Genomic DNA, 15,736 nt, shown 5'->3' with positions numbered 1-15,736 from the left:
TATTTCCAGCTGAATCTAAGGTCACCTTTGGAGAGTTGAGGGAATGCTTTTTAAAATGACATCACATTCGGTATAAATCACATCCATGTACAGTTCACCAGTGTTGGGTAAGTTACTCAAAAAAATGGGACGTTCTTTTAATTCTTCAAAGTGATATTCAGCCAAGTATGGTGACCCATACTCAGAATTTGTGCTCTGCATTTAACCCATCCAAAGTGCACACACACAGCAGTGAACACACATCCAGAGCAGTGGGCAGCTATTTATGCTGCGGCGCAGTTGGGGGTTCAGTGCCTTGCTCAAGGGTCCCTCAGTCATGGTATTGCCAGCCCAAGACTCAAACCCACAACCTTAGGGTTAGGAGTCAAACTCTCTAACCACTAGGCCACAACTTCCATATATACTTTCAAATAAATAACCGATAACTACATAAATTATTCTGGTCACATTTTGAATTAGAGTCCAATTCTCACTATTACCTAACTATTAACTATGACCTTTGCCTCAATACTTCTAATCACTGCTTATTAATACTTAAAGTAGTTGTTAAGTTTAAGAATTGGGTAGGATTAAAGATTTAGAATAAAGTCTTGCACAACAAGACATTAATATGTGTTTTTAAAGTAATAATAAACAGCCAATATCCTAGTAATATACATGCTAATAACCAACTAATTAATAGTGAGAATTGGACACTAAAGTGTTACCAATATTCTTATTAACTCACCAAAGTATTTAGTTAGAAGGGTATATACAATACACAGTACAAAGTATGTGTAATTAAATTACAGAAAAAAAAGAGAAATCCCTTAATTACTTTTAATTAAATTACAGTAATTACACCCAACATTGCAGTTTACATGATTATAATATTTTGCTATTCTATTGTAAATGGCACATTTTTGTCACTCAACATGAAACATTATTTTCAACACATTTTACTTTTGTAATCAAATAAAACAGGACATTCAACTAGCTTATTTGATTTTTATTTTAGGCCTAGATGATTTCTAGAATTTTGTTGGTGCAGTGGTAGAATCATGTCCACCCCCCATTGCATTTTATACGATAGCCTACATTTTATAATATAGTGCACATATTTTGAATGTTGTTAAAATATTGCTTTTATTATTATTATTATTTGTTTTACAATAAATAAATGTGTCTTTAATCAAACGTTGTCAGTCAGTTGTGCAACTGATAACTTTCTTCAATTCGTTACGGACAAAATAAAAGAATTGTCATTTGCAGTTCAGTGTATCAGATTATGATTAAATTAAAAATCGTGTTTTGAACTATTCATTAAAAGAAAAGTCTCGTAAGAGTCATTTTGATCGGGAATCTGGCTAACGAACACTGGTTACATTAGCAAGCCTCCTTGCATCCGTACTATGATCCATACATATGAAATGTATTTTCTCTCATTTGACACAGACAGCAAACTTACATTTAACACTCGAGTTTGTTTCGCCATCAAGGCGCCGAAGATGCGGGAATAAATAATAATAATAAATAAAAATATTAGCACCAGAATGGAACGAGGCGATTGGAGGAGTAAGGATACGCAGTATGCGTACTCCATGACGTCAGCTGAAAAGAAAAAAATGCTTCAGCGACAAAGAAAAATAAATAAAATTACATTTTCATATAAGACTATGAATACAAATATTTTGGTATTCAGAATTACATGCACCAATGAATCACGTACAACAAAACCAGAACCGTGTATTTAGTAAATAGTGTACATTCTGATTCCATGTTTGTGTTTTAACATTTAAACAATTATATGGTGATTTATGAAAGATGATGTTCAAATGCAGTCCATTAGTAGCTTCACTGTGCTTTTAATAAATATAAATTTGCAAATTCTGAATTTAAGCAGCGATATTAGCCATTGCTCAGTTTACAGGTTGAAGTTCTTCCAAATGCAGAATGATGCTATAGCAGTAAGAGAAGCATCATTTTGGTCTTGCATGCTCAAATGCCCAACGCTGAGCATCATTACACATCTTCAGCATCAAGCATCATCAACTGGCCACATAAAAAGCATTTTCATTCAAATATATATAATACTTTTCAGCACAGTGTCAGAACATTATAAATTTATTAGTACAAACTTAACACCACAGACCTATTGATAAAATACACAATTCTGAGTAGTTTAAAGTCATGTTTATGTTCTAAGTCATGTTTATGATGACCCCCAATCTGAGTCCAGTCCATGCCCGCCCGCCCACACAAACACACAACATTCACAGCAATGTCATTTCAACAGCAGGGCTCATTATATGAATGCACACATGGCTGAAGCTCGTTTCTCAAATGCGAGAGCATCGGGAGACCGCCGGCCCCTGCTCATCCTTGCTCAAGTATGACAGAGTAGATGAGAAGAAAGGATGGAAGATGGAGGTAGGGGGTGCGTGCTTGTGTGCCATCTGGCAGAGTGAGTCAATGCTTTCGTTTATTTAAGAATCTTGTGGTAAGGGTAGAGATTGAGGGTGGAAGTGAAGGCCTGGATGTCTGTAATGGTAGTTGCAGAGGCCAGTAAAGTGGAAGCAGGAAGGAAGGTGAGTTTGGAAACCTCCCCATACAATGACATCTTACTGCCTTCCTCCTCTTCCTTTCCAGCGCCCGGCTCTACTTCACTAGGAGGATCATTTTCTTCTACTCCAAAACCAACAACCTGAAAAGAAACCATTCATCATTCAGACTGGCATCTAAAATAGTATATTCACTAAATAAAATATGAACAAACAAGCATTACACAAAGGAAACAAGTTCTTTAAAAATTGGGAATTTTTGTTAAAATCCACAAAAGGAGTAAAAACACTGAAAAATTAAGATAATACTAAAACTTGAAATGGTTAAAAAAGATACTTAGCAGACTAATATCAAGCAGATTAATTTCAATATATACTAAAATACATTAATAATGCTATAATTTCATCCATTACGATAAAAAAAAAAAAAATGATCACAGCTACATACATATCTCAAAGTTTTAAGTGAAGTTTTAAGTGAAGTATATATATATATATATATATATATATATATATATATATATATATATATATATATATATAAGTATGCTTTACAAAAAAAATAATATAAATGGAGAAAGATGCCAGATTTTGGTCAGCAGGGACTGGATCTATCTATCTGTATTAAGGGGTATTAATTGAAGAAAACGGAGTAAAAAAAAAAAGGGCCGGAAGAATTTTTAAAAAGCAACTCTCAATTAGATTCAATGCAGAGATGAATCTCAAGAGAGCAATGTGGCGGTAAACTTACATGTACACTGAGCTTCCTGTTGCCTTGACCCCGGTGCTCCATGAACCAGTTCACGAGTTCAGCCTTGGTCATGAGTTTCAGAGCATCAATCTGTTGTACAAGCGAAAAAATATGACTATGTCCAAGTATATTCCCACAATTCATCATTAACACATTGCTGAACTGTCAGACTTTGCCCATGTTCAACAGGGCTTCTCACCTCTCGGCTGAGTCTGTCGAAGACGTATTGCTGCGTGACCACCTCTGTCCAGTTCCTGTCGACCTCTTCGCCGAGATGGGTGTCTTCGCAACCCTTCAGCTTGACGAGAGCAGTCACCTGCGTCTTAAAAGCCTCATCACTCAAGCTGTTCATCTTTTCTCCAAAGCTCACCAGAAACTCCTCAATCTTTGTCTCCACCAGCTCAGTGCTAGAAGGCAGAAAATGAGTTCAGAAAAAAGAAAAGAAAGAGTTTTTGCACAATCTAACCTCAATTAGAGCTCAGATTAACGGTTACCTTAATTTTCTATGTGCGGAAGTCATTTTTGCTCATGCTCACCAAAACCATTTATTTGATAAAAAATACATTTAATTTAAATACATAATTTTTTGTGTACAGAATTTTCATCAGCCATTACTCCGGTATTCAGTGTCACATGATCACCGGATACATTTATTATTATTACTAATATTGTACACAGTCATGCTGCTTACAATTTGTGTAACCTGTCATACTCTTTTCAGGAACTTACTGATCCCAAATCTAAAAAAAGAAAAACATGTAATATAAATGTTTCTACCTAAAGAAATACTTTAGAAACGACATTAATTTCCAAGAACTTATAAGACTTTTTGGGGGGCTATATGAATTGTGGAAAGTCACAATTCCCTTATATTTATTACAGTGGTAACCCTGATATATATTTACACAGCATTTCATAAGACTTTTATAAAGCAATAAAATGTTATGCATGTTGTAAATACCTGGATGTATTGTTAACATTAAGTGTAGTCTGTATTTCATGTCAGAAATAATAAAGAGAGCCAATCAGTGTAAAGTAACACTCCAATTTAGTCAAGATAGAGGTGGAGATAAAGGTTAATTATGATTCTGAAGTCAAGAGGCAGCAGCTGCAGCACATAAATCAGATAATTCTGATGCAGCAGTGAACTGCAACCAGAAAGCACAGTGAGAGCTCACTTGAACTTCGTGGCCTGAGTCTCCACTGTGACTGAGAATCCAAGAACACCTGATGTGTTTCTACAGGTTGGGTAGACATGATATCTGTGAAAACAGATGGAGTACAACTAATTAAAACCAGCAACTGGAGCAAGATAATGTCTTAATGTTGTCTCTGTGCCACAGACTTACCCCAGCGTCTCTTTGGTTCGGAGGAAGTCAAAGCATGGCTCCTCCATGTGCATCTACAACAGGAGCCACAGAGAGAAAACAGAAGTTGTCACAGCATTAGAACTGCACAGAAGTCGGATATTGAATTTAACTGATATAAGGCAAATTTCTCAATAATTAGCCAATGGTTTTTCAAATTTATATTAAATGTTTCTTTAATGAAGTTTTAGTTTAATATGCAGACAAAATAAATACAAACTTTAAAAAAAAAAAAGAGACAAAACCAGTTATAGACATTTGTCGTTCCAAAAGCTGTTATCAGCAGTGTTTCACCAGCAAAAATAAATAAATCGTTGAACTTTTAGAACAGCACATTACACTTTACAATGAGAGCCAGCTCAACCTTTTAGAGTGTTTTAAAGCAACTGCTGAGAAAGACAGAGAACTGGACAGCATCCAAAGTCAGTCTTCAGTATAAAGTAAAGTGGATGAGTTGAGCTTATGGCCATGAAGATGTGTGTGCTCAGCGCCCTAGAGAGCAGTAACTGAGAACTTCTTTTGAATCTGGCAAGAGGGACTTACTTTATTGCTTAAAAAAAACCCTGGGGCAGCTGTTCTTTTACGTTTTTTATACATAGATAAAGCTACAATAACGTTTACTGTAATCTATACCCCCGTCATTATGTAGTCAGCAACCAAAACTCATTCTCACCACTAGTAGCTCCATAAGAGTGTGCTCACGTAGGTTCTTAGGACCGGACTATCAAAAGAAATACCAAAAAAATATTAGGAACAACCACTGCTTTTTTTAGGAATGCAATATATAAAAAGTAAATATGCCTATATGTTTGATCTAAACCACTGAACAAGTTTTACCTGGTAATACACAGTGACCTCAGAGTTTGCATCCCCCTTGTTGAGAGACTTCACCTTGCAGAGATGATGCTTCTGAGGAAGCTCTACCACTCTGAAGAGAACAGGGACCTCTACTGACAGCTTCTTGAATTGCAATTTGCTGAAAGTGACCAAAAAAAAAAAAAGAGTGAATCTGATTCCATTTTTTTTTTAGATAGTGAAAGTGCTACACAAAATAAGCTGGTAAAAAAGTGCTTACTTCGTAACATACTGCAAAAATCCCATGGATTCCTACGGATTCAAAAAAATAAAATAAAATCACAAGCTCTTTATATTTCATAATAGAACAACTGCAGTTATATACAGTAAACGTAAAGCTTTTTTACTTATACAAGCATTACATAATATTCTAAGTAAACATTAATACACCATAAGCTCTATCAGCAGCATTTGTGGGATATTTTGAGCCTGGAGTGTTCTTTGAAAAACAAATACAAGCAGTGTATAAGTGTATACTCACAGTGCTAGTGAAGTTTCCCTGCACTAGTCCTTCAGCATATAGCTCTGACTTGAAGCTGCCTACAAACTCCATGAGCTCATCCACACTGAGCCCATCCAGCACAGCCTGGTATTTCTGAATGATTGACCAGCGGGAGTGCTCTAGAACCAGAAGCCTCACGTCTCTGAGGAGACAAGAGAGCAATGAGTGGAAAAGCTACAGGCATATATAAAGTGTAAGTGGAGTGAAGGCAAATTTAAAAGACACACTTTCCAAGCTTCTCAGGCTTGATGAGGATGTTAAAGTAGGTTTTCTTTAGCTGCTCTGCAAACATGCTGAATACATCAGGAGCAGCGGAGAAATCAGCGAGATAATCCACAATCAGGTTGAACAGTAACTGCAAAAAATATGAAAAATATAAATAAAAAAGACACCAATTTCTTCTTATAATCTGATTTGTGCCTGTTAATTACCGGCAGTTTGTGGTTGAAACCTTTAACCTTGATGACAAGACCATGCTCTCCTGCAACCAATTTATATTCTAGCTGGGCTACATCAGCTTCGTAGGCTGGCTCCGCCAAGTTATGCACCAGGATATTCACAAACAGGTCAAAAAGCACCAGGCTAAGTGGAGTTAAGACGAGAGAACAAAGAGAAAATCAGATGGAAAGGTAAATGGATGAACAAGAATATGAACTGGAGATAGTGATTCCTAAGACCTGAGCAGACACACCAATGGCTAGATGGGCTTTCCATGGCTTCAGCATTTACAAGATCTGCTCGAATGACTGTATGTATTGACATGATTTTCAGCTTACTTTTTTGGAGACTTCTGAACCACTGGTGATATGAGGTGGAACCGCACGTATGCTGTAGGAAAAGAGAGAAAACAGAAGTGTGAGCTGGGTAATTGAGCACAGAGGTTCGGTACTTCCCACTCAATCTATTTTTCTATTAGACATCGGAGACACAATATATATTGAGTGTAGAGAAAAATACAATGACACCTTTGGGGATCTTGAACTTGTTGTCCTTCTTATACCACAAACACCCTCTGTCATTGTTCATTATTCTGACAGGGTACTCTGTGTCGGGACAGTCAGAGGTTTTGAGGGTGAAATCGGTGGCTGGAGGTGAAAAGAGACAAAAGAATAATTGCAAACAGTCTTGAAACAAGCTACAGATACAGGACATAGCAACAGCATTAAAATACATCAACTGAAGACACCCACCGATGAACTTATTTTCAGCAGGCAGGTGAAGGCTTGGGTTTAAATCGAAATCTCCTGCCCAAAGCTCTCTCCAGTGCTGCTGTATGTCTGTAAGGGGAAAAAAACATGGTTCAAACAAGTGCTTGTATCTCCAGAGCTGCACAATATAGAGGAACATGCTTAATGCTATTTCCTGAATCACTTGAGATAAACCTATGATTAATTATGAATACATTTCAAGTAGATTTGAAAAAGGAAATAATATAATTCAATAAACATGTCAGCTTCAGGAAAAGCATTTCATTTTTTTTTTTTTTTTACTTAAACAGTAGGAAACTGCTTGTTGTGCTTGGACTCAATTTATTTTTTGAGTAACAACAATCTCAATCTACTAATATACTAATATCAGCTATCAATTCCTGCAGTTATCATGTTCAAAACCAACATGCTCCTACAGAACCAAAGTACTTCTTAATTTTGGCATCAATTATCCTTCTACAGCTGCAGTGGCTACACGGACTCATAATCTACAGCAAGTTCTCCACTTTAAACTGGCACCACCGCTACTTGTTTTAAAATGATTAAATATATATTTGTGTGGTTAAAAACCTTTTAGAAAATATCTTTATCTTTTAGTAAATCAACAAATTTTCTAACAATTCAACACTAGCTTCTCACTTTCACTTCCAGAGTAATCTAATACGGACACAGATTCTAAGACACCAATTTATTTTATTATTATTATTATTTTTTTTTTTACTTCTGATCCTGAATATGGTACTTTTTAACTGAAGAAAAAATAAAATAAATAATAATAATAATTGTACAAACCCTCTACACTGTACTGGGTCCCAAACCACTTTTCCCTGAGCGGGCACTGGCCTTCATGCTCAGGGGACAAAAGGAGCAAGTTTGCCTTCTCTGGTGTGAGGAGGTTTAGTGCAGCAGAGATCACCTGAGAGCGAAAAAAAAAAAAAAAAAAAATTATATATATATATATTAGGGGTGTAACGATACGCGTATTCGTATTGAACCGTTCGGTACGACGCTTTCGGTTCGGTACGCGGTACGCATTATGTATACCGAACGGTTCGTTGGAGTAATTAATTATATTTGAAAAAAAAAAAAAAAGAGAGAGAGAGAGAGAAATATAATGATATGCGTTCAACAAGGTAGCCCAATAACCCAAACAACGTAACAGGCAACGCCCCTGACACTCCCGAAGAAGAAAAAAACACCATCTTATATGTTTATGTTAGGCTACTCAGCAGGCGCTCGCTCACTCAGTACGCGCTGAAGGCTCGTTGCAAAATAGCCAATGCGTTTAACAGACTAGTAATGAGAAGATCCTCCAATAACCAACAGGTCTGGTGTTTGGGTGCACTTTGGATTCCCTTTAAGCTATAATGGTGATGGCAAGAGAGTGGTGGATAAAAAAACAACGGTATGTCGCATCTGCAACATGACAGGGTACACCAGCGGGAATAAAAAAAAATAATAAAAAAAAAACACCAGCGGGAATATCTGGGATATATGCGTCAGTACTATCTGGGAAAAGACGAAAAAAAGGAGAAACATGCACGCAGCAAACTATCCCTGCAGCATTTAGAAACTATAGCTTACAGGGAATCCAACCCAAACACCAGACCTGTTGGTTATTTTAGGATCTTATATTTCTGGTCTGTTAAAGGCATTCGACATTTTGCAACGAGCCTTCAGCGCGTGCTGAGTGAGCGAGCGCCTTAGGGGCCGTTCACATATCGTGCCTAAAAACGCATGGAAAACGCTAAGCGCGTCTTTCTCCTCCTTTCCAAAGCGCTCGGGCAGAAGCGCTCATGAGGCGTCTGTCTTTGCTAAGCAACAATGACGTGCTCTCTCCATGAGACGCGGAAATTTCAGCGAAGGATAAATGGATTTGCAGCTCTAAAAATCGCTTGCAGTAGCTCTGCTACTAAATTTATTTCAAAATTGCAATCCATATACAACTATGATCAGCTGATCCTTCATCTTGGCTGAGCTCTCAACGTTGTTACGGGAAAGGATGAAGCTGATTGGTTAGTTCTTGTCACATGACCCGCGGTGCGCTTGCGGCATTCTGAAAAGTTGAGATGTTTTTACATTTTGCTGTATCTAAAACGTATCGAACCGAACCGAACCGAACCGAACCGTGACATCAGTGTATCGTATCGAACCGAACCGTGAATTTTGTGAACCGTTACACCCCTAATATATATATATATATATATATATATATATATATATATATATATATATATATATATATCACACAATTGTGTACCCAAAAGTCTAAATTCAGTGCTGCATGTGATGGGCAAGTACCTCTGGTTTGAACTCAAACATTAGCTGGTCTCCTGTCAAGAAGTCCTCTTTTGGGAACAGCTGCATGTTTTCACAGATGTCCTCCACATATTCAATAGGATCAGTCTGTAAAAGCATCACTGTGAGTGCAGTGTCTACAAACAAATACTCCCATCCAACTCTTTTTAAATTATTTCTAAAAGCTGGAAATACAAAAACACTCCATTGTTGGTGAGGAACGGCTAAGCACTCATAGGCTGACAAATAACCTTACCTGCTCCTGATAGTGGAATTCATTGGCCTCAATCTTTTGAATTTCTTCATATATTCTGCCAAAGAGAAGCAAATGTTTTGTGATATCTTTCAAGCTACATTATTTAATGTAGTGTATGTGTAAAGTTCTGCAATTATCCTCCTCGAGATAAACACTTCACATGAAGGGCCTACCTCTGTTGGGGCCCAAGGGTTTGAAGCATTTTCAAGTACTGGAAAACCAGGTGAGCAACCTGAATGAAGAAAACCATCCAGATTAGTGGGGCTAAACTTTATACCAAAGTGTCTGTTATAATTTAGGATGGCAAAGGGGTGTGTTTGTGCCTCAGAGGCTTTGTAATCCTATTTTACACACATTTAGCAAAGCTGTTAGTTTCTCAGCTTCCCCCATATTTCTATAATGACATTAAGTGTGAAAACAATATAATATCTTAAGGATATTAAGATACTGTAGTGCATAATTTGGACATGCACTAGTAGTGTAGGATCAAAGAAATGTAAAACAATGCAATGTCTAGACTGGTGACCCATGCAGACCTCATAGAAGTTCTGGAAGCCCTCATCAGTAAGAGTGATGGAGATACTAAATATTGAATAGGTGGTGTTCTGATCAAAACCAGTTTCACTGTTTCCTCCAAACAAAGCAAGAGCCCAGCACCTAGAAAGAGAGAAAGAGATTAAATTTCAGTTTCTGGGGTTAGTGCAAAATTTATGCTGCATGTACAGATTAGTTACAATGAAAGTAGAACCAGCTTGTCATTTATTAAAACCAAATCAGGAGAGAAAGGACTTACTTCCTCCGAAGCATGGACAGGATACTTCCAGTTCCCTCATGGCCAATCAGCCAAGCAATGTAATGCAGAGGCTTTACCCTGAGGACCGACATAAAGAGCATCGGTTAAGCATTGTAAAATAAAAAGAAATAATATTGACATTCCAATAAAGACCAACAAAATCGATATGTAAAGTCCCAGTGAAATGGCTAAAGATGTGGATATATTGTATACTGCGGATGTGTTTTTAACAGAACTTTTGAAAGATGTTTTTTGAATACGTGTCAGTAAAAATGACTGAACCTTATTGTAGATCACTTTTTTTTTCATAAAAAGGAGCCACACAGAGTGCAATCATGACTGGTTTACCTGTAGAGCTTCTCTTGAGGTGGTAGAGCCCATGTGATGGTGAGGGCATGTACTTTTCTAACAGGCACCACTGCAACAAACAATAAACTAAATATTAATACTGAGTTCTAGAGTTTCGTTAAACCTCACTTGAGTAGTAAGTTCTATGGCATACCTCGGTAAAGTTTGTTGAAAGCAGGTGTTTCAAAGGGGCTCAACTGGTCTGAAAAATCAGGTTTCGGCTGTCCACTGAATGGCATTGAGAAACTCTTTAAATACATTTATATTATCACATTTTACAAATACTGAAAAAGGGCTTTGGTTGAGCTTACTTGTTGGGTACCTGACTGAAGATTTCTCTAACCCATTCCTCAAGGGTGTCAAGACTCTCTGTGAAGGTTGAAGCAGAAGAGATTTTAGGATCATCTTCTATTAGAAATTCCATTTCCAAGTTAAGTCCTGCATACTGTACCTACCTTTAGACTGCACAGCTAAGGTCATATAGTGGGCAGAGTAGTATCTCTTCCAAAATTCACGGAGCCGCTTGTAAACATTGATATTCTTTTCCTTAGGCTCAGTCTTCAGGGTCTGTGCATTACCTTAAAAACAATCACAAGACCATAAAAAAGCAACTTTAGAATAAACCCAGGAGCTACTCTAAAGCAGTTTTTAACATGATTGGCTTACCCCAGCAGAACTTGCTCATGGGATGGTTGGGCTTTGCTAGGCTGCCAAAGAGCATCTCCTTACGGTGAGAGTCTGAAGGCTTAGCAAGCTGATATTCTGTAGCAAACAAACAAACAAACAAAAAAGACCATCAGGCTGTTAAACTGCACAGTTGAGTGATCAACTCATATTTTAATCTGTAATATAAATGCTTTACTCACCACTGTCCACAGCCTCAACCTCTCGGTCAATGGCGTCTTCAATCATAAGAGGACAGATGAAAAATTGAGCCCATCTGAGAAAACATTAAAAAGAGATGCTTTAAAGGTTATGTATAACCAAAGGTTAAAAACATATAATCGCATTTGCTTTTATTTCAATGCCTTTGGTTAGAAAAATACTCAACAGGATTGCGTTAAGTATTCTGGACAGGATAAGAGGTGATGTGATAAGATCACATCTTTAAGAGCTGCTTCACCTGTCAAGGGCTTCTTTGAAGCGTTTTCTCTGGACGTCAAATTGGAAAATGGTTCTCTCACAATCAGTGGAAGCATTATCACTGCCGCCATGCTTTTTAAGGAATGCATCAAAGCCATTTTCAGAAGGGTACTTTTCACTGCCCATGAACACCACTGGGAAATAGAGAGATACGTTTCAGTTAAACATTATCATTGAGAATAAAGCATTAATGAATACAGTAATGGCAAAACAAATGCATGAGTGACTTACTGTGTTCCAGAAAGTGTGCAAGGCCAGGTAGGTCATTAGGGTCACTGAAACTTCCTACCCCAATACAAAGGGCCGCTGCAGACTTATTTCAGAAAAAAAAAAAAAAAAAAAAACATTAAACTGCACTGAAATGCAAATAATGTAACACACTTTAGCTGATATTTTTATGTAATGGCCAATTTAATGCCATATTATTGATCAGAACTGATAAAATAGCTTTGCATTACTCTAAGAAAACCACTACAAACTAAGATAAGTCATTTTAAATGCTGCAAGTGAATCTAGGCATCAAAACATTATAGTGTACAGTAACAGGAAATGGATATTCATTTGAGATTTGCTAACTATTACACGTAACAGTGCCATTAAATTAAAAAAACAAATCCATAATAAAATCCAATACTGATAAAGACAACTTAACACACAAATCTATAGTATCAGCTGATATAGCATTTTTTAGTGGGGAGTATCCATCAGTTGTCGTCAGGATGAATGAAGAGCGGAATTTGAGTTAAGTTGATTGTAAGAAAGGGGCTGGGTTTAAGTGGACTAAAAGATTAGAGAAGTCATTTCACAGGGATATTGAATTATTACAGTTTGAAAAGAAATGCTTTAATATAAAGGTTCAACAAAAAAACAAACAAAAAAAACAACAACAACAAACCAGTATCAGTGTCTGAATCGCTAGACAGCAATACACAAACCTGTTTTTCAGATCCCTTTTTCTTCTTCCTGTCGTCTTCCTCGTCAAGCTCTTCAAAGTCGCTATCTTGACTGTCCCCTTCTTCTTCACATTCCTCATCCGTGCCTTCCCCTGAGTCTCCCTCCTCTTCCTCTCCTGCTGCCTCCTCTTCTTCCTCCTCTTCTGAATCTTCGTCATCCTCATCTTCAGTTTTCCCATCTAAACCACTCAGATCAGAGATCAGGAGAGCCCTCAGTCCGCTACTCAGCTCAATGTATCTGGACAAAAAGAGAAAGAAAAAAAAAAAGTCGTCAGCACTTGCCTGCAGTGTTGTGTTACACACTCAAGAGATGCAACCAGAGCTTGTGTTTTACTCGTGTGATCTCATATTTCTGTTAACTCCTGGCCTTAGGTGCCAACATACTGTAACATTCATACTGTAAAATGATCTTTTAGAAGCAGTGACTTGTTACTTTAAGAATGAGGCAAATGCTGACCAATAGTACCTAGTTAACAGCGTTTAAAATCTGTACATGTTGACTTGTATACCTGTATTGTTTGGGGTCACTGGGAGATTTAACAATTTGAGGGTCTCCCTGGTTGTCCTCTCCACCACTGTCCCCTGGAGGTGCGTTGGGGTCTCTGAGGGCTTCTTCCCGGTCTGGACCAGCAGACTGAGCAGCACTGCTGGATGCAGCACTTTTGAACTTGTTTGTCTGGGGCATCTTGAGCAATGATGCTACTTTAGCACTGGAGTTGAGGTGAAAGGGGCGGGTTATGACCGTGCTACAAAACGGGAAACGCACGCGCAGCCTCGAACAGAGAAATACTGACTTTATCAGTCTAAAAGAAACGATACTCATATTAGAAACAGGATGACCTTAAAATAGATACATTATGTAATCTATCTTGAATGACAGAAGGAATCTGGCTTTTGGTGAAAGAATATTTTAACTTTAGAGACATATATTTGTACAATATGTATTTGTATCATCGCCACTATGCTACAATGAAGCTAATCTGCTACATAGTAACACAATTTAATATAAACCAAAAGCATCCAACCTTGCTATGGATAACAAACGACATTAGATAATTTATCTAAAACATGATATGCCCAAGCCCGATGAGTCCATCACATTATTTAACAAAGTTTATCAAGTTTCATCGCATTCTCATACCTGCTATCCTTATGGTGGGTCAGCCGAACCTTACAGCACTCAGCATCTATGCAACAAGAGTTGTGATTGGTCAAATGTCACAGGCGTAGATAAACGCAACTCTCTGATTGGCCAACATCATTGCTATACATGATGCTGTTTTATCTGTCTCAGCAATTCATAAGTTTATGTTGTGAACCGTTTACTAAATTAGCGGCAGAATTGTGTAATGACGCCTTGTCTAAATGACCTGTCTGTCTTTTAATAAATGCCTGAGACTATATTGGGATATTAGATATATATCTATATTATTTAAAAGTTAAGTATAAGCGTGTATTAACATTGATTTTGGAACTGATCCAAGATAAATCATCCTGAAGAAAATGATGTACAGGATTGGTAAGACATTTACAAAGTATAAAACTGAAGATGATCTCATGGAAACTTAAATATACACCTTCCCTTAGTAATATACATAATAATAATAATAATAATAATAATGATAATAATAATAATAATAATAATAATAATAATAATAATAAAATGACCTTATCCACCAACCTCCCAAATACATGTATGACTTCATATGACCTTTAGAAAAGCTGTAATGATAAGACTGTCTTAAGATACTACCATATACCATGCTAATATATTTGTCAAAGTCAATATTAACTCTTTTAAGTTTTACATGTAATATAATGGACAGAAAAATTAGTAAAAAAAATAATAATTTTGATTTAAGGAATTGTAATTAAATATCTCAGATACATACATATTTCTGGCTATTTAGTAATTTAGAACAAGGCTATTTATTTTATTTGGTTTTATTATATCTTAGATTGCTGACCAGCCGCCTGTATTGGCTGTACAGTAAACTGACATGCACAGACACAGCTTAAGCGTTCTTATGAATCTTTATTAATTTCTAATTATTTACCAACATACCATGTGAAGGGAGACTGATAAATACTGAATCCAAGACAACCAGATGTGGAACAGTATACTGGAATGCTGAGCTGTCGTTATAATACTATTAAGTGCTAACTCAGTGTTTTCAGTCGCATATCACATTACTGCTGCTGTGGATAAGACCATGCTTAAGTCATAGCTAATGTGTTTAATGAGTTCTGCTGTGGATGAAAGGAATAGATGGTTTTCTTGCAAGGTTCTTATTTGCTGATGTTTAGAACAGGTAATCTGTGCTTAGTAATTTAATTCTGGTTAATTGTTTCTATATTTTACAATTGGAAGGCTCTCAAGTGGAGATAATCATAATCATTGGATTCCTTCCCTGTATAATCCTGTGTGGGTATTACATGCCCGTGAACACGCTTGCATTGTTTAGTAGTGGATGAGTGAGACGGTCTCCGCCAGTAGGGGGAGCTCTCGTCATGGCAAACTTTCTGCGTCATTTAGTGTTGCTCCTTTGATGTAATCTTTTAGCATCTCAAGTATGGTGCTTCACATGATAAGAGGTGATTTCCCTTGGAGCACTACTCCTGTTTTGCGAAATGCTGTGTCACAACATTTTGAGTTTAGGTCTGGTGCGTTTCAATTTTTAACAAGATGCTTTTGACAAGGAAATGCTAGGCCAGAAAAGCA

At 37.0% G+C, this 15,736-nt stretch overlaps 1 protein-coding gene across 2 annotated transcripts; it reads right to left on the bottom strand.

Moving 5' to 3' along the window:
- Positions 1 to 1,824: 1,824 nt before the first annotated feature.
- LOC127951286 (nardilysin) lies at positions 1,825 to 14,303 on the bottom strand. 2 transcript variants are annotated; one of them, XM_052549095.1, is made up of 31 exons: positions 14,156 to 14,303; positions 13,524 to 13,724; positions 12,997 to 13,252; positions 12,293 to 12,374; positions 12,042 to 12,195; positions 11,785 to 11,858; positions 11,585 to 11,680; positions 11,374 to 11,496; positions 11,230 to 11,287; positions 11,073 to 11,146; positions 10,919 to 10,988; positions 10,571 to 10,648; positions 10,314 to 10,434; positions 9,951 to 10,009; positions 9,778 to 9,832; positions 9,525 to 9,629; positions 8,016 to 8,139; positions 7,206 to 7,292; positions 6,981 to 7,100; positions 6,792 to 6,843; positions 6,447 to 6,597; positions 6,243 to 6,370; positions 5,995 to 6,157; positions 5,734 to 5,765; positions 5,496 to 5,634; positions 5,332 to 5,379; positions 4,641 to 4,693; positions 4,470 to 4,553; positions 3,491 to 3,698; positions 3,292 to 3,381; positions 1,825 to 2,683 (listed from the first exon to the last, which is right to left on the bottom strand). In XM_052549095.1, exons 2-31 carry the CDS (start codon positions 13,697 to 13,699, stop codon positions 2,462 to 2,464), a joined length of 3,282 nt encoding a protein of 1,093 aa, XP_052405055.1. In that variant the 5' UTR covers positions 13,700 to 13,724; positions 14,156 to 14,303; the 3' UTR covers positions 1,825 to 2,461. The 2 variants fall into 2 exon arrangements, with proteins under 2 accessions (XP_052405055.1, XP_052405054.1); XM_052549094.1 differs by having other exon boundaries at positions 13,524 to 13,817; positions 14,156 to 14,228.
- Positions 14,304 to 15,736: the final 1,433 nt, after the last annotated feature.

This window comes from Carassius gibelio, chromosome B2, assembly GCF_023724105.1.
Source record: "Carassius gibelio isolate Cgi1373 ecotype wild population from Czech Republic chromosome B2, carGib1.2-hapl.c, whole genome shotgun sequence".
Lineage (NCBI taxonomy): Eukaryota > Metazoa > Chordata > Actinopteri > Cypriniformes > Cyprinidae > Carassius > Carassius gibelio.
The sequence above is the reverse complement of the archived record's forward strand: the minus strand, read 5'-3'. Positions and strand labels throughout refer to the sequence as shown.

Excerpts from the sequence above, each read along its gene's own strand:
- LOC127951286 (XM_052549095.1), bottom strand. The coding sequence starts at position 13,699 with ATGCCCCAGACAAACAAGTTCAAAAGTGCTGCATCCAGCAGTGCTGCT. Across the intron at positions 7,293-8,015 it reads GACCCAGTACAGTGTAGAGG|ACATACAGCAGCACTGGAGA; the intron begins GTTTGTACAATT and ends TTCCCCTTACAG. Across the intron at positions 4,554-4,640 it reads CGAACCAAAGAGACGCTGGG|ATATCATGTCTACCCAACCT; the intron begins GTAAGTCTGTGG and ends CTGTTTTCACAG.